Genomic DNA, 23,157 nt, shown 5'->3' on the forward strand with positions numbered 1-23,157 from the left:
GGGGAGAAGGAATTCCCAGTTTCTCCCATCTTTTGTCCACCACTTTCTCTAGCATGGTTTTTAGAGTTTTATTAAATCTCTCTACCAGTCCATCAGTCTGTGGATGGTAGACAGAGGTATGCAGCTGTTTATCTTTGAACAGTTTACATAACTCCTTCATGATGCGCGATACTAAGGGGGTACCCTGATCAGTTAAGATTTTTTTTTGGTGGTCCCACGCGACTGAACCCCTGTACCAACTCTTTAGCTATGGCCTTGGATGACGTATTAAGTAAGAGTATAGCTTCCGGGAAACTAGTAGTGAAGTCCATGATTACGAGAATATGTTGGTAGCCTCTAGCAGATCTTACACTAGGCCCCACCAGATCCATGGCTATTCTCTCAAATGGTATCTTAATGATTGGTAGAGGTACCAGGGGACTATGATAGTGTGGCCTTGGAGCTGAAATTTGGCACTCTGGGCAGGTGTCACAATAATCTTTAACATCTTTATGGACCCCAGGCCAAAAGAACCTTTGAAGGACTCTGTAGTCTTTTCAGCTCCCAAATGCCCCCCCCCATAAGGTGACCATGGGCCATATCTAGTACTGTTCGTCTGTACACTTTAGGGACCAATAGTTGTTCCACCAGATCCTCTCCCCTTTTTACCACCTGGTAGAATAAGTCGTGTTTCACAGCCATATGCGGGTAGCAAAGTCTGCTGTCAGGTTCCACCAGTTTAACATCGATAAACTTCACATTTTCCCCTGCTCTAGTAAGGGGGGGGGGGGGGGGGGGAATCTTATAATTGTTCAGCACCAAATTTCTCTTTCCTTACTGCAAGGTCTGGCAGACTGTCATTAAGGGAGTCTTCTCGCTCTGGACTGCTCTGACCCTCTTCTAACCCATCACTATGGTCAGAGACCTCAGGCTCCCCCACCATGACAGATATGGGAAATAATTCATCATCAACAGAACTCCCTCTTAAAAACCCACACCCTTCGCTACCCGGTGGTAGGTCATCCCCTTCCTGACGGGCATTTGAAAGTTTATGTTCCCATAGCAGCCAGAAATGTGGGAAATCCCGCCCCATGATGACATCATGCATTAACCTGGGTACTAAACCATAAATTTTTCTGCCCCAACCGGGTGTTTACACCTACCACAACATTATGATAATTATGGGTGTCTCCATGTATGCAGGTTACCGCAATGGTTTTCGCTTGCCATTTCCTGGGATTTACCAATTCCTTTTTTTACTAGGGTGACCAGACTGCCTGAGTTTAACAATGCACTCACGTCTTTCCCTTCCACAGTAATAACACACATTTGTTTCTCACCCCCAGTATTTAGTAATGCCACACATGCAAGCTAAGCATGCAGTGATAAAAGGCGGTTAATATAGGAGGCACATTGCATTGGTTCATCATACATTGGGCAATGCGCAACAACATGACCTGGCATTTTGACATCTGAAACATTTGATTAAGTCTCGATTAAGTCTCCTATAGGCCACAGACCTCCCTGGCACAGCTGGCCAGCTTCTAGAGCTTGGGCCTCCAGTCTCTCCACTTGCACCCACAGATATTTCACCTCTGCCTGACCCCTTTTCCCTTAGAACAGTCTTACCAGGTAGTCCTGGAGATCTCTACTGCAGGGCTAGGGGGCGCTCCTCCGCGGCTTTGTGCCTCTACTCCATCTCCACCATCTGGTCATCATTCTTGGGGTCACCATGGCTCACCCACTTGCACAAGGTAACGGGGAGCGCCCTAAAGTACTGGTCCATCACAACCTGCTTCACCATCTGGGGGCCTGTCAGGATCTCCGGCTGCAACCACTTCTTGGTCAGGTGTATGAGGTTGTGCATTTGGGAACGTGGAGGTTTATCCATGCTGTAGTTGCGCACACGCTGTGCGCGGACCGAAAGAGTAACTCCCAGATGTGAAAGGATCTCATTTTTTAGCTTATCATAGTCCGTAGCATGGCGATTCTCCAGGTCAAAATATGCCTTTTGGGGTTCCCCTGAAAGGAAGGGTGCGAACAGTCCTGCCCACTGTACCTTTGGCCAACCCTCTCGCTTGGCAGACCTTTTGAAGGTGGTTAGGTAGGCTTCCACGTCATCTGCAGTTGTAATCTTTTGCAAAAGGTGACTAGCCCTTATGGAGGAATGAGTGGCATCTGCCATACCTGGGTCCTGTCCAGCAACACTGGTTATTTGCTGCAGAACTGTTAAGGTCTCCTGTTCTTTTCTTTGCACCTCTTGTGCAGCCTCCAGTTGGGCCGTCAGCCTGCGGCTGTTTTCCTCAAGCACCTTTTTCTGTACACGGGTAGCCTTCTGTCTTTGGTGTCCTGCACAGAAAAGAAGACTCTGGCCCTTTAAATGTTCAGTTTTTGGCTTTCTTATGCCAGAATTTCTGTTGCCCGCATCCTCCACCACTTGTAAGGGATTAAGTAACGGGGATGTCGTATCCCGGGTAGACAGGCACAGTTTAGCAAGCACACTGTAGAAATTAATATACCAAAGAAAAACACCAGTTGATAATCCATGTGAAATTTTAACAACAATATCTTATTAGTTCAAATAGACATAAAAAAAAGGTGCTCAAATAAAAGTACAAACTGAAAAATAGCTAGGAGAGTGCACTAGGTAACAAAAATTAGGGAACCATTACCCACTATTATTCACATGATGATGTGAGGGTATACAAACTCACACCAGAGGGCAGCAATGATAGTAATAATATCTATATGATGCTCAGAGCACATTTGTAAACATAATACACGTCAAGCAGCAAGACAGGATAAGTCAGAAGAACTCTCTAGCCATAATGGCCCCGACACCTGACATAGAGTCATAAAGTACAAACAAAGTCATTATTGACCGCTCAAAGAGGATTATTGCTTACCCATAGTGTGGAAATCAGTGCTCTCCTAACACCCCGAGCGCGCTTTCGCTCCTTCCTCAGTGGGCCCCATTACAACTGTGGAGAGTATGGGTTATGGGGGTAGGCGTAGAAGCCTGATGGAACTTTTGGTTTATACACTGTAGAAATTGCAGTCCAAGCAGCAGGGAATTCATTTAACTGACCTCAGCCGGTTTTATTGTCAGGTTGAGGTACAGAACATAAAATATAACAAACAAAATCCTAAGCCTGTCCGGCTCTAACTAAACCGCAGGAAACCTCCCTGACCAAGTGCTGGCCTAATACCGGGCACTAGAGATGAGCGAACTTACAGTAAATTCGATTCGTCACGAACTTCTCGGCTCGGCAGTTGATGATTTATCCTGCATAAATTAGTTCAGCTTTCAGGTGCTCCGGTGGGCTGGAAAAGGTGGATACAGTCCTAGGAAAGAGTCTCCTAGGACTGTATCCACCTTTTCCAGCCCACCGGAGCACCTGAAAGCTGAACTAATTTATGCAGGATAAATCATCAACTGCCGAGCCGAGAAGTTCGTGACGAATCGAATTTACTGTAAGTTCGCTCATCTCTACCGGACACCAAACAAAATAGCAAATTCCATATCACTTGAAGTGCTCTCACAGGCTCCATGCAGATAACCTGTTCCCAGGCTGAGAGCTGTGTCTGTATTCTCAGCCTTATATCAGTCCAGCACACCTGAGGAGTGATTACCTGACAGCCCAAAACCCGTACTGTCTGGATGGAGTGGGGGCCCACCCTTCTCTCCCCACTCCAGCAACACAGGTCCTAAAAAGCCAGGTTTTATACAAACCCGAATTGCATAGACCTCTGCTGAATATTTCCCTGGTTCAAATGACAGAAGTGAGGAACCTTGGGCAAACACAGACCCCGTCCACTACTTCTCCAGGCAAAGCAAAGCAGCTCATTACACAACCTTTTCAGGTAGTGTTCCCTGGTATCAGCTTAGCTCCTGTTAAGGAATATAAAAAGCTGAACGGGATATATGCCCAGACAAACTACTCTCCAAAAGGGAAGTTTCTACCCATCTGCAGACAGCTGTTTCGGGGTTTTTGCCCCTCGTCAGTACAGAGCAGGGTGATCTGGCTTGGCTGTGGTGAGAGGCCTGGGGCTTTAAAAGGGGTCAGTACTTTCCTCAGGGAGAGGTGTCCTCTCCCTGGGGAAAGTACTGACCCCTTATATATATATATATATATATATATATATATATATATATATATATATATATAGTTCAGTAGATGCTGTGAGATGTTTATAAAGAATACTGAACCCTTAATGTCAGATAAAACACAGGCGGGGTGTGTTCTCGCCTGGCCGTCACCTGCAGTGGCAGATTAGTGTCTTGGCATCATACATGTTACGCCGAGCGCTCCGGGTCCCCGCTCCTCCCCGGAGCGCTCGCTTCTCTCTCGCTACCGCAGCGCTCCGGGCAGCTCCACTGACCCGGTGCGCTGCGATACCGTCTCCAGCCGGGATGTGATTCGCGATGCGGGTAGCGCCCGCTCGCGATGCGCATCCCGGCTCCCGTACCTGACTCGCTCTCCGTCTGTCCTGTCCCGGCGCGCGCGGCCCCGCTCCCTAGGGCGCGCGCGCCGGGTCTCTGCGATTTAAAGGGCCACTGCGCCGCTGATTGGCGCAGTGGTTCCAATTAGTGTGTTCACCTGTGCACTCCCTATTTATACCTCACTTCCCCTTCACTCCCTCGCGGGATCTTGTTGCCATTGTGCCAGTGAAAGCGTTTCCTTGTGTGTTCCTAGCCTGTGTTCCAGACCTCCTGCCGTTGCCCCCGACTACGATCCTTGCTGCCTGCCCCGACCTTCTGCTACGTCCGACCTTGCTTCTGTCTACTCCCTTGTACCGTGCCTATCTTCAGCAGTCAGAGAGGTTGAGCCGTTGCTAGTGGATACGACCTGGTCACTACCGCCGCAGCAAGACCATCCCGCTTTGCGGCGGGCTCTGGTGAAAACCAGTAGTGACTTAGAACCGATCCACTAGCACGGTCCACGCCAATCCCTCTCTGGCACAGAGGATCCACTACCTGCCAGCCGGCATCGTGACAGTAGATCCGGCCATGGATCCCGCTGAAGTTCCTCTGCCAGTTGTCGCCGACCTCACCACGGTGGTCGCCCAGCAGTCACAACAGATAGCGCAACAAGGCCAACAGCTGTCTCAACTGACCGTGATGCTACAGCAGCTACTACCACAGCTTCAGCAATCATCTCCTCCGCCAGCTCCTGCACCTCCTCCGCAGCGAGTGGCCGCTTCAGGCCTGCCCGAGCCTCTTCTGCTGAGACTGCCCTGTTGAACCTGGTCCAGGGTAATTCTTCCGTTGGTGAGTACGCCGTACAATTCCGTACTCTTGCTTCAGAATTATCCTGGAATAATGAGGCCCTCTGCGCGACCTTTAAAAAAGGCCTATCCAGCAACATTAAAGATGTTCTGGCCGCACGAGAAATCCCTGCTGACCTACATGAACTCATCCATCTTGCCACTCGCATTGACATGCGTTTTTCCGAAAGGCGTCAGGAGCTCCGCCAGGATATGGACTTTGTTCGCACAAGGCGTTTTTTCTCCCCGGCTCCTCTCTCCTCTGGTCCCCTGCAATCCGTTCCTGTGCCTCCCGCCGTGGAGGCTATGCAGGTCGACCGGTCTCGCCTGACACCTCAAGAGAGGACACGACGCCGCATGGAGAATCTCTGCCTGTACTGTGCCAGTACCGAACACTTCCTGAAGGATTGTCCTATCCGTCCTCCCCGCCTGGAAAGACGTACGCTGACTCCGCACAAAGAGGAGACAGTCCTTGATGTCTACTCTGCTTCTCCACGTCTTACTGTGCCTGTGCGGATATCTGCCTCTGCCTTCTCCTTCTCTACTATGGCCTTCTTGGATTCCGGATCTGCAGGAAATTTTATTTTGGCCTCTCTCGTCAACAGGTTCAACATCCCAGTGACCAGTCTCGCCAGACCCCTCTACATCAATTGTGTAAACAATGAAAGATTGGACTGTACCATACGTTTCCGCACGGAGCCCCTTCTAATGTGCATCGGACCTCATCACGAGAAGATTGAATTTTTGGTCCTCCCCAATTGCACTTCCGAAATCCTCCTTGGACTACCCTGGCTTCAACTCCATTCCCCAACCCTGGATTGGTCCACTGGGGAGATCAAGAGTTGGGGGCCCTCTTGTTTCAAGGACTGCCTAAAACCGGTTCCCAGTACCCCTTGCCGTGATTCTGTGGTTCCCCCTGTAACCGGTCTCCCTAAGGCCTATATGGACTTTGCGGATGTTTTTTGCAAAAAACAAGCTGAGACTCTACCTCCTCACAGGCCTTATGATTGTCCTATTGACCTCCTCCCGGGCACTACTCCACCCCGGGGCAGAATCTATCCTCTGTCCGCCCCAGAGACTCTTGCTATGTCGGAGTACATCCAGGAAAATTTAAAAAAAGGCTTTATCCGTAAATCCTCCTCTCCTGCCGGAGCCGGATTTTTCTTTGTGTCCAAAAAAGATGGCTCTCTACGTCCTTGCATTGACTACCGCGGTCTTAATAAAATCACGGTAAAGAACCGCTACCCCCTACCCCTCATCTCTGAACTCTTTGATCGCCTCCAAGGTGCCCACATCTTTACCAAACTGGACTTAAGAGGTGCTTATAATCTCATCCGCATCAGAGAGGGGGATGAATGGAAAACGGCATTTAACACTAGAGATGGACACTTTGAGTATCTGGTCATGCCCTTTGGCCTGTGCAACGCCCCTGCCGTCTTCCAAGACTTTGTTAATGAAATTTTTCGTGATCTCTTATACTCCTGTGTTGTTGTATATCTGGACGATATCCTGATTTTTTCTGCCAATCTAGAAGAACACCGCCAGCATGTCCGTATGGTTCTTCAGAGACTTCGTGACAATCAACTTTATGCCAAGATAGAGAAATGTCTGTTTGAATGCCAATCTCTTCCTTTCCTAGGATACTTGGTCTCTGGCCAGGGACTACAAATTGTCACGATGCCGGCTGGCAGGTAGTGGATCCTCTGTGCCGGAGAGGGATTGGCGTGGACCGTGCTAGTGGATCGGTTCTAAGTCACTACTGGTTTTCACCAGAGCCCGCCGCAAAGCGGGATGGTCTTGCTGCGGCGGTAGTGACCAGGTCGTATCCACTAGCAACGGCTCACCTCTCTGGCTGCTGAAGATGGCGCGGTACAAGGGAGTAGACAGAAGCAAGGTCGGACGTAGCAGAAGGTCGGGGCAGGCAGCAAGGATCGTAGTCAGGGGCAACGGCAGGAGGTCTGGAACACAGGCTAGGAACACACAAGGAAACGCTTTCACTGGCACAATGGCAACAAGATCCGGCAAGGGAGTGCAGGGGAAGTGAGGTGATATAGGGAAGTGCACAGGTGAACACACTAATTGGAATCACTGCGCCAATCAGCGGCGCAGTGGCCCTTTAAATCGCAAAGACCCGGCGCGCGCGCGCCCTAGGGAGCGGGGCCGCGCGCGCCGGGACAGGACCGAGGGAGAGCGAGTCAGGTACGGGAGCCGGGGTGCGCATCGCGAGCGGGCGCTACCCGCATCGCGAATCGCATCCCGGCTGGAAGCGGAATCGCAGCGCCCCGGGTCAGTGGAACTGACCGGAGCGCTGCAGTGGGGAGAGTGCAGCGAGCGCTCCGGGGAGGAGCGGGGACCCGGAGCGCTCGGCGTAACAGTACCCCCCCCCCCTTGGGTCTCCCCCTCTTCTTAGAGCCTGAGAACCTGAGGAGCAGACTTTTGTCTAGGATGTTGTCCTCAGGTTCCCAGGATCTCTCTTCTGGACCACAACCCTCCCAATCCACTAAAAAAAAGGTTTTCCCTCTGACCTTTTTAGAAGCTAGGATCTCTTTGACGGAGAAGATGTCCGAGGAGCCGGAAACAGGAGTGGGAGGAACAGATTTGGGAGAGAAACGGTTAATGATGAGTGGTTTAAGAAGAGAAACGTGAAAGGCATTAGGGATACGAAGAGAAGGAGGAAGAAGAAGTTTGTAAGAGACAGGATTAATCTGACACAAAATTTTGAAAGGACCAAGATAGCGTGGTCCCAACTTGTAGCTAGGGACACGGAAGCGGACATATTTAGCGGAGAGCCATACCTTGTCTCCAGGGGAAAAAATGGGAGGAGCTCTTCTTTTCTTATCCGCGAACTTCTTCATGCGTGATGAAGCCTGTAAGAGAGAATTTTGGGTCTCTCTCCATATGATGGAAAGGTCACGAGAAATTTCATCCACAGCGGGCAGACCAGAGGGCAAGGGGGTAGGGAGGGGGGGAAGAGGGTGACGGCCGTACACCACGAAAAATGGGGATTTGGAGGAAGATTCAGAGACTCTGAAGTTATACGAGAATTCGGCCCATGGCAGGAGATCTGCCCAGTCATCCTGGCGGGAGGAAACAAAATGTCGTAAATAATCACCCAAGACCTGGTTAATTCTTTCTACTTGTCCATTGGATTGGGGATGATATGCAGAAGAAAAATTTAATTTAATCTTGAGTTGTTTACAAAGAGCCCTCCAGAATTTAGACACGAATTGGACGCCTCTATCCGAGACGATCTGCGTAGGCAACCCGTGAAGACGAAAAATGTGTACAAAAAATTGTTTAGCCAACTGAGGCGCTGAAGGAAGACCAGGAAGAGGGATGAAATGTGCCATTTTGGAGAATCGATCAACGACCACCCAAATAACAGTGTTGCCACGGGAAGGGGGTAAATCAGTAATAAAATCCATACCAATCAGAGACCAAGGCTGTTCGGGGACAGGCAGGGGATGAAGAAAGCCAGCGGGCTTCTGGCGAGGAGTCTTATCCCGGGCACAGATAGTGCAGGCTCGCACAAAGTCCACAACATCCGTCTCCAGAGTCGGCCACCAATAGAAGCGGGAGATGAGTTGCACAGATTTCTTGATGCCCACATGACCTGCGAGATGGGAGGAGTGACCCCATTTGAGGATTCCGAGGCGTTGGCGTGGAGAAACAAAGGTCTTTCCTGGAGGAGTTTGCCTGATGGAGGCTGGAGAAGTGGAGATCAGGCAGTCAGGAGGAATGATGTGTTGCGGAAAGAGTTCAACTTCTGAGGCATCCGAGGAACGAGAGAGAGCATCGGCCCTAATGTTCTTATCGGCAGGCCGAAAGTGAATTTCAAAATTAAATCGGGCAAAGAACAGAGACCACCGGGCCTGGCGAGGATTCAGCCGTTGGGCAGACTGGAGGTAGGAGAGGTTCTTGTGATCGGTGTAAATAATAACTGGAAATCTTGATCCCTCCAGCAGATGCCTCCATTCCTCAAGTGCTAATTTGATGGCTAGAAGCTCTCGATCCCCGATGGAGTAGTTCCTCTCCGCCGGAGAGAAGGTCCTAGAAAAAAAACCACAAGTGACAGCATGCCCGGAAGAATTTTTTTGTAGAAGAACAGCTCCAGCTCCCACTGAGGAGGCATCAACCTCTAATAGGAAGGGTTTGGAAGGGTCAGGTCTGGAGAGCACGGGAGCCGAAGAAAAGGCAGACTTGAGTCGTTTAAAGGCGTCTTCCGCTTGAGGAGGCCAAGACTTGGGATCAGCATTTTTTTTTGTTAAAGCCACGATAGGAGCCACAACGGTAGAAAAATGTGGAATAAATTGCCTGTAATAATTGGCGAACCCCAAAAAACGTTGGATAGCACGGAGTCCGGAGGGGCGGGGCCAATCTAAGACGGCAGAGAGTTTGTCTGGATCCATTTGTAGTCCCTGGCCAGAAACCAAGTATCCTAGAAAAGGAAGAGATTGGCATTCAAACAGACATTTCTCAATTTTGGCATAGAGTTGATTGTCACGAAGTCTCTGAAGAACCATACGGACATGCTGGCGGTGTTCTTCTAGATTGGCAGAAAAAATTAGGATATCGTCCAGATATACAACAACACAGGAGTATAAAAGATCACGAAAAATTTCATTAACAAAGTCTTGGAAGACAGCAGGGGCGTTGCACAGGCCAAAGGGCATGACCAGATACTCAAAGTGTCCATCTCTGGTGTTAAATGCCGTTTTCCACTCATCCCCCTCTCTGATGCGGATGAGGTTATAGGCACCTCTTAAGTCCAGTTTAGTAAAGATGTGGGCACCTTGGAGGCGATCAAAGAGTTCAGAGATGAGGGGTAGGGGGTAGCGGTTCTTAACCGTGATTTTATTAAGACCTCGGTAGTCAATGCAAGGACGTAGGGAGCCATCTTTTTTGGACACAAAGAAAAATCCGGCTCCGGCAGGAGAGGAGGATTTACGGATAAAGCCCTTTTTTTAATTTTCCTGGACGTATTCAGACATGGCAAGAGTCTCTGGGGCAGAGAGAGGATAAATTCTGCCCCGGGGTGGAGTAGTGCCCGGGAGGAGGTCGATAGGACAATCATAAGGCCTGTGAGGAGGTAGAGTCTCAGCTTGTTTTTTGCAGAAAACATCCGCAAAGTCCATATAGGCCTTAGGGAGACCGGTTACTGGAGGAACCACAGAGTCACGGCAAGGGTTACTGGGAACCGGTTTTAAACAGTCCTTGGAACAAGAGGGCCCCCAACTCTTGATCTCCCCAGTGGACCAATCCAGGGTTGGGGAATGAAGTTGAAGCCAGGGAAGTCCAAGGAGAATTTCAGAAGTGCAATTGGGGAGGACCAAAAGTTCAATCCTCTCGTGATGAGATCCGATGCTCATTAGAAGGGGCTCCGTGCGGAAACGTATGGTACAGTCCAATCTTTCATTGTTTACACAATTGATGTAAAGGGGTCTGGTGAGACTGGTCACTGGGATGTTGAACCTGTTGACGAGAGAGGCCAAAATAAAATTTCCTGCAGATCCAGAGTCCAAGAAGGCCATAGTAGAGAAGGAGAAGGCAGAGGCAGACATCCGCACAGGCACAGTAAGACGTGGAGAAGCAGAGTAGACATCAAGGACTGTCTCACCTTTGTGCGGAGTCAGCGTACGTCTTTCCAGGCGGGGAGGACGGATAGGACAATCCCTCAGGAAGTGTTCGGTACTAGCACAGTACAGGCAGAGGTTCTCCATGCGGCGTCGTGTCCTCTCTTGAGGTGTCAGGCGAGACCGGTCGACCTGCATAGCCTCCACGGCGGGAGGCACAGAAACGGATTGCAGAGGACCAGAGGAGAGAGGAGCCGAGGAGAAGAAACGCCTCGTGCGAACAGAGTCCATATCCTGGCGGAGCTCCTGACGCCTTTCGGAAAAACGCATGTCAATGCGAGTAGCAAGGTGAATGAGTTCATGTAGATTAGCAGGGATTTCTCGTGCGGCCAGAACATCTTTAATGTTGCTGGATAGGCCTTTTTTAAAGGTCGCGCAGAGGGCCTCATTATTCCAGGATAATTCTGAAGCAAGAGTGCGGAATTGTACGGCATACTCGCCAACGGAAGAATTACCCTGGACCAGGTTCAACAGGGCAGTCTCAGCAGAAGAGGCTCGGGCAGGTTCCTCAAAGACACTTCGGATTTCCGAGAAGAAGGAGTGTACAGAGGCAGTGACGGGGTCATTGCGGTCCCAGAGCAGTGTGGCCCAAGACAGGGCTTTTCCAGACAGAAGGCTGACTACGAAAGCCACCTTAGACCTTCCAGTGGGAAACTGGTCCGACATCATCTCCAGATGCAGGGAACATTGGGAAAGAAAGCCACGGCAAAACTTAGAGTCCCCATCAAATTTATCCGGCAAGGATAGGCGTAGACCAGGAGCGGCCACTCGCTGCGGAGGAGGTGCAGGAGCTGGCGGAGGAGATGACTGCTGAAGCTGTGGTAGTAACTGCTGTAGCATAACGGTCAGTTGAGACAGCTGTTGGCCTTGTTGCGCTATCTGTTGTGACTGCTGGGCGACCACCGTGGTGAGGTCAGCGACAACTGGCAGAGGAACTTCAGCGGGATCCATGGCCGGATCTACTGTCACGATGCCGGCTGGCAGGTAGTGGATCCTCTGTGCCGGAGAGGGATTGGCGTGGACCGTGCTAGTGGATCGGTTCTAAGTCACTACTGGTTTTCACCAGAGCCCGCCGCAAAGCGGGATGGTCTTGCTGCGGCGGTAGTGACCAGGTCGTATCCACTAGCAACGGCTCACCTCTCTGGCTGCTGAAGATGGCGCGGTACAAGGGAGTAGACAGAAGCAAGGTCGGACGTAGCAGAAGGTCGGGGCAGGCAGCAAGGATCGTAGTCAGGGGCAACGGCAGGAGGTCTGGAACACAGGCTAGGAACACACAAGGAAACGCTTTCACTGGCACAATGGCAACAAGATCCGGCAAGGGAGTGCAGGGGAAGTGAGGTGATATAGGGAAGTGCACAGGTGAACACACTAATTGGAATCACTGCGCCAATCAGCGGCGCAGTGGCCCTTTAAATCGCAAAGACCCGGCGCGCGCGCGCCCTAGGGAGCGGGGCCGCGCGCGCCGGGACAGGACCGAGGGAGAGCGAGTCAGGTACGGGAGCCGGGGTGCGCATCGCGAGCGGGCGCTACCCGCATCGCGAATCGCATCCCGGCTGGAAGCGGAATCGCAGCGCCCCGGGTCAGTGGAACTGACCGGAGCGCTGCAGTGGGGAGAGTGCAGCGAGCGCTCCGGGGAGGAGCGGGGACCCGGAGCGCTCGGCGTAACACAAATGGATCCAGACAAACTCTCTGCCGTCTTAGATTGGCCACGCCCCTCCGGACTCCGTGCTATCCAACGTTTTTTGGGGTTCGCCAATTATTACAGGCAATTTATTCCACATTTTTCTACCGTTGTGGCCCCTATCGTGGCTTTAACCAAAAAAAATGCCAATCCCAAGTCTTGGCCTCCTCAAGCGGAAGACGCCTTTAAACGGCTCAAGTCTGCCTTTTCTTCGGCTCCCGTGCTCTCCAGACCTGACCCATCTAAACCCTTCCTATTGGAGGTTGATGCCTCCTCTGTAGGAGCTGGAGCGGTCCTTCTACAAAAAAATTCTTCCGGGCATGCTGTTACTTGTGGTTTTTTTTCTAGGACCTTCTCTCCGGCGGAGAGGAACTACTCCATCGGGGATCGAGAGCTTCTAGCCATTAAATTAGCACTTGAGGAATGGAGGCATCTGCTGGAGGGATCAAGATTTCCAGTTATTATTTACACCGATCACAAGAACCTCTCCTATCTCCAGTCTGCCCAACGGCTGAATCCTCGCCAGGCCAGGTGGTCTCTGTTCTTTGCCCGATTTAATTTTGAAATTCACTTCCGGCCTGCCGATAAGAACATTAGGGCCGATGCTCTCTCTCGTTCCTCGGATGCCTCGGAAGTTGAACTCTCTCCGCAACACATCATTCCTCCTGACTGCCTGATTTCCACTTCTCCAGCCTCCATCAGGCAAACTCCTCCAGGAAAGACCTTCGTCTCTCCACGCCAACGCCTCGGAATCCTCAAATGGGGTCACTCCTCCCATCTCGCAGGTCATGCAGGCATCAAGAAATCTGTGCAACTCATCTCTCGCTTCTATTGGTGGCCGACTCTGGAGACGGATGTCGTGGACTTTGTGCGAGCCTGCACTGTCTGTGCCCGGGATAAGACTCCTCGCCAGAAGCCCGCTGGTTTTCTACATCCTCTGCCTGTCCCTGAACAGCCTTGGTCTCTGATTGGTATGGATTTTATTACAGACCTACCCCCATCCCGTGGCAACACTGTTGTTTGGGTGGTCGTTGATCGATTCTCCAAGATGGCACATTTCATCCCTCTTCCTGGTCTTCCTTCAGCGCCTCAGTTGGCTAAACAATTTTTTATACACATTTTTCGTCTTCACGGGTTGCCCACACAGATAGTCTCGGATAGAGGCGTCCAATTCGTGTCAAAATTCTGGAGGGCTCTCTGTAAACAACTCAAGATTAAATTAAACTTTTCTTCTGCATATCATCCTCAATCCAATGGACAAGTAGAAAGAATTAACCAGGTCTTGGGTGATTATTTACGACATTTTGTTTCCTCCCGCCAGGATGATTGGGCAGATCGTCTACCATGGGCCGAATTCTCGTATAACTTTAGAGTCTCTGAATCTTCCTCCAAATCCCCATTTTTCGTGGTGTACGGCCGTCACCCTCTTCCCCCCCTCCCTACTCCCTTGCCCTCTGGTTTGCCCGCTGTAGATGAAGTGACTCGTGATCTTTCCACCATATGGAAAGAGACCCAAGATTCTCTTTTACAGGCTTCATCTCGCATGAAAAAGTTTGCCGATAAGAAAAGAAGAGCTCCCCCCATTTTTGCTCCCGGAGACAAGGTATGGCTCTCCGCTAAATATGTCCGCTTTCGTGTCCCCAGTTACAAACTGGGTCCACGCTATCTTGGTCCTTTCAAAGTCTTGTGCCAAATTAATCCCGTCTCTTACAAACTTCTTCTTCCTCCTTCTCTCCGTATTCCTAATGCCTTTCATGTCTCTCTTCTTAAACCACTCATCATCAACCGTTTCTCTCCCAAATTAGTTTCTCCCACTCCTGTCTCCGGTTCTTCTGACGTCTTCTCAGTGAAAGAGATACTGGCCTCCAAGACGGTCAGAGGAAAAAGGTTCTTTTTGGTGGATTGGGAGGGCTGTGGACCTGAAGAGAGATCCTGGGAACCTGAGGACAACATCCTAGACAAAAGTCTGCTCCTCAGGTTCTCAGGCTCTAAGAAGAGGGGGAGACCCAAGGGGGGGGGTACTGTTACGCCGAGCGCTCCGGGTCCCCGCTCCTCCCCGGAGCGCTCGCTTCTCTCTCGCTACCGCAGCGCTCCGGGCAGCTCCACTGACCCGGTGCGCTGCGATACCGTCTCCAGCCGGGATGCGATTCGCGATGCGGGTAGCGCCCGCTCGCGATGCGCATCCCGGCTCCCGTACCTGACTCGCTCTCCGTCTGTCCTGTCCCGGCGCGCGCGGCCCCGCTCCCTAGGGCGCGCGCGCGCCGGGTCTCTGCGATTTAACCCCTTAAGGACTCAGCCCATTTTGGCCTTAAGGACTCAGACAATTTAATTTTTACGTTTTCATTTTTTCCTCCTCGCCTTCTAAAAATCATAACTCTTTTATATTTTCATCCACAGACTAGTATGAGGGCTTGTTTTTTGCGCGACCAGTTGTCCTTTGTAATGACATCACTCATTATATCATAAAATGTATGGCGCAACCAAAAAACACTATTTTTGTGGGGAAATTAAAACGAAAAACGCAATTTTGCTAATTTTGGAAGGTTTCGTTTTCACGCCGTACAATTTATGGTAAAAATGACGTGTGTTCTTTATTCTGAGGGTCAATACGATTAAAATGATACCCATTATTATATACTTTTATATTATTGTTGCGCTTAAAAAAAATCACAAACTTTTTAACCAAATTAGTACGTTTATAATCCCTTTATTTTGATGACCTATAACTTTTTTATTTTTCCGTATAAGCGGCGGTATGGGGGCTCATTTTTTGCGCCATGATCTGTACTTTTTTTTGATACCACATTTGCATATAAAAAACTTTTAATACATTTTTTATAATTTTTTTTAAATAAAATGTATTAAAAAAGTAGGAATTTTGGACTTTTAAAATTTTTTTTCGTTCACGCCGTTCACCGTACGGGATCATTAACATTTTATTTTAATAGTTCGGACATTTACGCACGCGGCGATACCAAATATGCCTATAAAAAATGTTTTTTACGCTTTTTGGGGGTAAAATAGGAAAAAACGGACGTTTTACTTTTTTATTGGGGGAGGGGATTTTTCACTTTTTTTTTACTTTTACTTTTACATTTTTTTACATTTTTTTTTACACTTGAATAGTCCCCATAGGGGACTATTCATAGCAATACCATGATTGCTAATACTGATCTGTTCTATGTATAGGACATAGAACAGATCAGTATTATCGGTGATCTTCTGCTCTGGTCTGCTCGATCACAGACCAGAGCAGGAGACGCCGGGAGCCGCATGGAGGAAGGTGAGGGGACCTCCGTGCGGCGTTATGAATGATCGGATCCCCGCAGCAGCGCTGCGGGCGATCCGATCGTTCATTTTAATCGCGAACTCCCGCAGATGCCGGGATCTGTATTGATCCCGGCACCTGAGGGGTTAATGGCGGACGCCCGCGAGATCGCGGGCGTCGGCCATTGCCGGCGGGTCCCTGGCTGCGATCAGCAGCCGGGATCAGCCGCGCATGACACGGGCATCGCTCCGATGCCCGCGGTTATGCTTAGGACGTAAATGTACGTCCTGGTGCGTTAAGTACCACCTCACCAGGACGTACATTTACGTCCTGCGTCCTTAAGGGGTTAAAGGGCCACTGCGCCGCTGATTGGCGCAGTGGTTCCAATTAGTGTGTTCACCTGTGCACTCCCTATTTATACCTCACTTCCCCTTCACTCCCTCGCCGGATCTTGTTGCCATTGTGCCAGTGAAAGCGTTTCCTTGTGTGTTCCTAGCCTGTGTTCCAGACCTCCTGCCGTTGCCCCCGACTACGATCCTTGCTGCCTGCCCCGACCTTCTGCTACGTCCGACCTTGCTTCTGTCTACTCCCTTGTACCGCGCCTATCTTCAGCAGTCAGAGAGGTTGAGCCGTTGCTAGTCGATACGACCTGGTCACTACCGCCGCAGCAAGACCATCCCGCTTTGCGGCGGGCTCTGGTGAAAACCAGTAGTGACTTAGAACCGGTCCACTAGCACGGTCCACGCCAATCCCTCTCTGGCACAGAGGATCCACTACCTGCCAGCCGGCATCGTGACAATACAGTGGTGCCCGAGTGTCTCTACGCCACCTCACTGTCTGCAGCCTTCACTGTTTCTCACCAGTCAATATAGTGAGTTCTGCATTATTTAACATTTTGCCATTTCAAATGTGTTTATGTTGTATAACAGCAATATATGTGTATGGGGCTGTAAAACACCAAAGCACATATATTATCATGTACTACAATGGAGATGAGCCCTGCAAACCAGATTTATTATAACCAATTTTCATACATTTCCAACCTGTCACTGAATAGGGCAAAGAGTTTTTAACGCCAAAGAGTATAAGGGGTATTCCAGTACTTAAAAACGTATCTCCTATCCACAGAAAAGGAATTAAAATGGGTATTCCGGAATTTTTGGTTAAGACTGGTGCATAGTTTTGTTACTAATTTACTTCACTTTCCTATGTTTGGTGGCTGGTATCGAATTTCAGCCAATACATCACAAGTCAGGTGCTGAAAGGGGCCCCTAATGACATTACCGGCGCACATGTGCGTGCATTCATCATCACACAGATCCACGGCTTGTGTGTCAGGTTGTGCTGTGCTGCAATAGGTGTGGCGACCGATGTGTGCGAGGAAAATTAGTCACCTCCCACTTTAACCCCTTAAAGACATAGCGTTTTTACGTTTTTGCGCTTTTGTTTTTTTCCTCCTTACCTTTTAAAAATCATAACCCTTTAAATTTTGCACCTAAAAATCCATATGATGGCTTATTTTTTGCACCACCAATTGTACTTTGTAATGACATCAGTCATTTTACCCAAAAATCTACAGAAAAAAAATAATAAAAAAATCATTGTGCAACAAAATTGAAGAAAAAATTTAACTTTTTGTAACTTTTGGGGGCTTTCGTTTCTATGCAGTACATTTTTCGGTAATATGACACCTTATCTTTATATACGATTAAAATTATACCCTACCTATATAGATTTAAAGGGGTATTCCAGGCAAAAACTTTTTTATATATATCAACTGGCTCCAGAAAGTTAAACAGATTTGTAAATTACTTCTATTAAAAAAATCTTAATCCTTTCAGTACTTATGAGCTTCTGAAGTTAAGGTTGTTCTTTTCTGTCTAAGTCCTCTCTGATGACACGTGTCTCGGGAAACGCCCGTTTAGTAGAGGTTTGCTATGGGGATTTGCTTCTAAACTGGGCGTTTCCCGAGACAGGTGTCATCAGAGAGGACTTAGACAGAAAAGAACAACCTTAACTTCAGAAGCTCATACGTACTGAAAGGATTAAGATTTTTTAATAGAAGTAATTTACAAATCTAGATAATAAAATGAAAGAAAAACTGTCTGTGCATATAGGGACTTTGTTAGGCAAATAATATACTCAATGAAGTTATCATTAACATACCTGGGTGATCTGTCTGCTATGGAGAGGTAGGAGACTTAACGGTTGGTGTTATGTTAAAATCCACAAACTTTCCTGGAGGGTTTTCTAAAAATTAATATTGTACAGCGGAGGTCCGGTGTTCAGATCAATAAATGTCCTGGTGAGGTTTTTCAGGAGAACGCCCCGGCCGGCGGCGTCTCAACCGTATTCACCTCAGTTCCCGGCTCTTTCGATAGTAGTAAGTTCCGGTTTGTGACGTCACTATGGAACTAGCTACGGATGCAGCAGAGGTCCAAATTTCCATGGAATTTTGGACCTCTGCTGCATCCGTAGCTAGGAAAACATAGTAACAGGAATACAGTATACAGACAACAGCCTAAGAACCAAAAACAAGATAGACAGCAGATATGATACTATAAACACGACAGGATAAACTAAGAATGATATATGGCGAGATATATCTAGGGATGCAGGGGAGGAACAAGGTTAGACTGAAGACAGACACTGTATAACTCAAGGATATACAAATACTAGAATGACAGGAACAAACATAAACACTCAAAGACCAAGAACAGGGTACATAGAACTAATACAAAACTGGATACAAAGAAAACTGAGTCCTATGTTAGGGACACAGCAGGGCTCAGAAAACAGATCTAACACTAGGAGGAACCGGATAAATTACAACACCAATTTTAATAATAGGGAGAGACAAAAAATACTTAATCCAAATAGATTCCAAGTTAGGCTGGGTTCACACTACGTTTTCTCCCATACGGGAGCGCATACGGCAGGGGGGAGCTAAAACCTCGCGCTCCCGTATGTCACCGTATGCGCTCCCGTATGTCATTCATTTCAATGAGCCGACCGGAGTGAAACGTTCGGTCCGGTCGGCTCATTTTTGCGCCGTATGCGCTTTTACAACCGGACCTAAAACTGTGGTCAACCACGGTTTTAGGTCCGGTTGTAAAAGCGCATACGGCGCAAAAATGAGCCGACCGGACCGAACGTTTCACTCCGGCCGGCTCATTGAAATGAATGACATACGGGAGCGCATACGATGACATACGGGAGCGCAAGGTTTTAGCTCCCCCCTGCCGTATGCGCTCCCGTTTGGGAGAAAACGTAGTGTGAACCCAGCCTTAGAGGGCACACCACTGTATGAGACAGGATCTAACCTTGGAGGAAACTCAAAATCCAAAAACACAGGTACAGATACTAAACAGGTACATAAACGCAGGGACCCCCGCGATCAGACATCTTATCCCCTATACAAAGGATAGGGGATAAGATGTCTTGGGGCCGGAGTACCCCTTTAACCCCTTAAGGACACATGACGTACTGGAACGTCATGTGTCCACTCCCGATCTATAATGCCGGGACCCGTGGCTAATAGCGTGCGGCATTGATCGTGGTGCCGCGCACTATTAACCCTTTAGACGCGCCGTTCAAAGTTGAACGCCATATCTAAAGTGAAAGTATGCCGGTTAGCTCAGTCGGGCTGTCCGGGATAGCCGCTGTGAAATCGCGGCATCCAGAACAGCTTACAGGACAACGGGAGGACCCGATCGCTGAATGACTGCTCTGTGCCTGAGATCCAGGCATGAGCAGTCAAGCGGCAGAATCATCGATCACTGGTTTCCTATGAGAAACCACTGATCAATGATGAAGATCAGTGTGTGCAGTGTTATAGGTCCCTATGGGAGCTATAACACTGCAAAAAAAAAGTGAAAAAAAAAAGTGAATGAATATCATTTAACCCCTTCCCTATTAAAAGTTTGAATCATCCCCCTTTTCCCATAAAAAAAACACAGTGTAAATAAAAATAAACATATGTGGTATCGCCGCGTGTGAAAATGTCCGAATTGTAAAAATATATCGTTAATTAAACCGCACGGTCAATGGCGTACGCGCAAAAAAATTCCAAAGTCCAAAATAGTGCATTTTTGGTCACTTTTTATATCATGAAAAAATGAATAAAAAGCGATCAATAAGTCCTATCAATGCAAAAATGGTACCGCTAAAAACTTCAGATCATGGCGCAAAAAATGAGCCCTCATACCGCCCCATACACGGAAAAATAAAAAAGTTATAGGGGTCAGAAATGACAATTTTAAACGTATTAATTTTCCTGCATGAAGTTATGATTTTTTCCAGAAGTACGACAAAATCAAACCTATATAAGTAGGGTATCATTTTAATCGTATGAACCTACAGAATAAAGATAAGGTATCATTTTTACCGAAAAATGTGCTACGTAGAAACGAAAGCCCCCTAAAGTTACAAAACTTCGTTTTTTTTTCAATTTTGTCTCACAATGATTTTTTTTTCCATTTCACCGTAGATTTTTGGGCAAAATGACTGATGTCATTACAAAAGAGAATTGGTGGCGCAAAAAATAAGCTATCATATGGATTTATAGGTGCAAAATTGAAAGAGTTATGATTTTTTAAAGGCAAGGAGCAAAAAACGAAAATGCAAAAACGGAAAAAAACCCCGGTCCTTAAGGGGTTAAATAACTTTGGGTGCCCTGATCACACACATTTTTACAGTTTATTGATCCTCCTCCCCATTCCCTAGATATAAAGGGTAATAGTTTGTCTGACAATTCAGGTAATCAGTCATGTGGGCGTGAGCTTAATTTAAAAATGGGCGTGTATAACAGGTGATGGGCGGGGTTATTTGGCCATATACTATAAGATGTAATGAAGAGCATTATCTTCTATGTAGGAAGTAGTTTTCACTGTTACAGATGGAAAGGAGGAGAAAAAACAATGGGGCGCTCCCTGTGTGGTATTTTTTGGAAAAGTGAAAATAAAAATACCCGCCACCAACACCCAAGGTGGCGTACTGACCTTGAGTCGATTGTGCACAATGGTGGGGAGAAGGAATGGCGACAGTCTGCTGCTATCACCCCTTATTATTCCGTCTTCCCAAGGGGGACGGACAAGAATGCAAAGTGGGAGGAGTAAAAATGAGGGGTATTTTGAGAGCGCTACTGTCCGATGGCGATAGTCAAAGTCAAGAAACAGTATGAGCCAGCACTTATGCAGGACTAACTTTTATTGAAAAAAGAAGTCAAGAAGTAAAAACAGGACAACACATTTCGGCGCTCGCTGGCACCTTCCTCAGGTCCACAATCATAAATTTGTGTAGGAACTCCGGCTAGGACTACACAAATTTATGATTGTGGACCTGAGGAAGGCGCCAGCCAGCGCCGAAACGCGTTGTCCTGTTTTTACTTCTTGACTTTTTTCAATAAAAGTTACTCCTCCTACTTTGCACTGTTACAGATATTATCTATGTACCTGTATTTTCCTGTCCAGTATGATCACTAAATGTGTTCTCATCTCTTAGGACCTATAGTGCATTATTGGAGTGATGAGCGCTGGATGGCCACTCTACTCTCTTGCAGCCTTGGACTCTATTGGGCACCACAATTATGTTAGCATGTTTTCATTGTACTAATTCTTTATCTCTATGGGGCATATTTCCATCTTGGGTCTTCCTGAACCCTCAGTGTACTTTGATCTGGTAATCTTCTGGTGTGGAGTGGACATAATGATATGTGTTGTTCTCTCTCATCTTGCACTTTGTTCATTCATAGTTCGTGCAGTTATCATGTTCTTTCTTTATTGCATGTTATTCCCTGTTTACAGACAAGTTAGTATCATACTTCTTCTTTCATGTCCACAAACCTCACTGGAACTTACTCAATGAAGAAGCTGAGATTTAAGCTGCTTTTTGCAGGGTCATAGTTGTGTGTGATCGTGCTGGGCATGGTGGGCATAGTGTGGTCCCCAGTAAATTGGATGTTTTAAGGTTAATGGGTTACTCCGGTGAAAAACTTTTTTTTTTTTTTAATCAACTGGTGTCAGAAAGTTAAACAGATTTGTAAATTACTTCTATTAAAAAATCTTTATCCTTCCTGTACTTATTAGCTGCTGAATACTGCAGGGGAAATTCTTTTCTTTTTGAAACACAGAGCTCTGCTGACATCACGAGCACAGTGCTCTCTGCTGACATCTCTGTCCATTTTATGAACTGTCCAGAACAGCATATGTTTGCTATGGGGATTTCCTTTTACCCTGAACAGTTCCTGCTTCAAGCACTTTTTTACCCAAATATCCTTGGTAAAATGAGGGTGCGTGTTATAGGCCGGTGCGTGGTATACCCCGATAAATACGGTAAATTATAATTAATGTTTAATAAATTGTGTGTTTTACTTTTTCTAAATTTTTTATTTATTTTTTAACAGACTGTTCCATGATGAGAGTAGTAGTAATAGTACTAATAGACACATCGCCCCGGGTGTCAGTTGTGACACTCGATGCAATCGTCCATAATATAGCAGAGATGTGGTGCGGCTCTATACTGCGCTCGCATCTCTGCTCTGTACTCCGGCCAGTGATGTGAATAGAACACCTTTCCTTAACATTCATATTTTCTGCCCAGAGTGGTGATTGGCCAGATGGTTGCAGCCAATCACAGCTCTCAGAGGGAAATATGAATGAGTGAGTGGCCGGACGGAGTATAGTGCAGAGATGAGAGTGCTGTATACAGCCGCTCCATCTCTGCAATAGACAGGACGATCGCATCGACTGTCAGTAGTGATAGCCGCTGTGATTGTGTTCTTACCTGCAGGTACTACTACTCTCAACATGGAGCACACTCTTCTCCATGCTGGGAGCTGTAGTGTTGCGAACTGTCTATTAATGCAGGTACTACAGCTCCCAGCATGAGGCAGAGTGTGCTCCATGTTGGGAGTAGTAGTACCTGCAGTTAAGGAAAGATCACAGCGGATGTCACTCCTGACACCCGCTGTGATCCTCCTGTATAATGTATAGATGCGGCAGCCACTCTTTGATGGTCCCCTGCACTGACGTATATATACACATATTCATATTTCCCATAGAGAGCTGTGATTGGCTGGAACCATCTGACCAATCACAACTCTCTACGGGAAATATAAATAGGTGTATATATACGTCAGTGCAGGGGACCATAGAAGAACAGCCACTGCATATATACATTATACAGGAGGATCGCAATGGGCGATCTGTCTATTAGTACAGGTACTACTACTCCCATCAGGGAACAGTGTGCTCCATGCTGGGAGTAGTAGTACTACCTAAAAAAAATGTTTAAAAAAAAAAAAAGTGAAAAACACGCACGCACGCACG

At 47.8% G+C, this 23,157-nt stretch overlaps 1 protein-coding gene across 1 annotated transcript in view; it reads right to left on the reverse strand.

The window, feature by feature from the left end:
• Nucleotides 1-1,430: 1,430 nt before the first annotated feature.
• LOC130300857 (uncharacterized) overlaps nt 1,431-23,157 on the reverse strand; it is a 36,896-nt gene continuing 15,169 nt past the window's right edge. Inside the window, exon 2 of the mRNA XM_056551577.1 lies at nt 1,431-2,480. Coding sequence (XP_056407552.1) covers nt 1,670-2,480 — 811 coding nt within the window. The 3' untranslated portion in view covers nt 1,431-1,669. The remainder of the gene's footprint in view (nt 2,481-23,157) is intronic.

This window comes from Hyla sarda, chromosome 1, assembly GCF_029499605.1.
Source record: "Hyla sarda isolate aHylSar1 chromosome 1, aHylSar1.hap1, whole genome shotgun sequence".
In the NCBI taxonomy this organism is placed as follows: Eukaryota; Metazoa; Chordata; class Amphibia; order Anura; family Hylidae; genus Hyla; species Hyla sarda.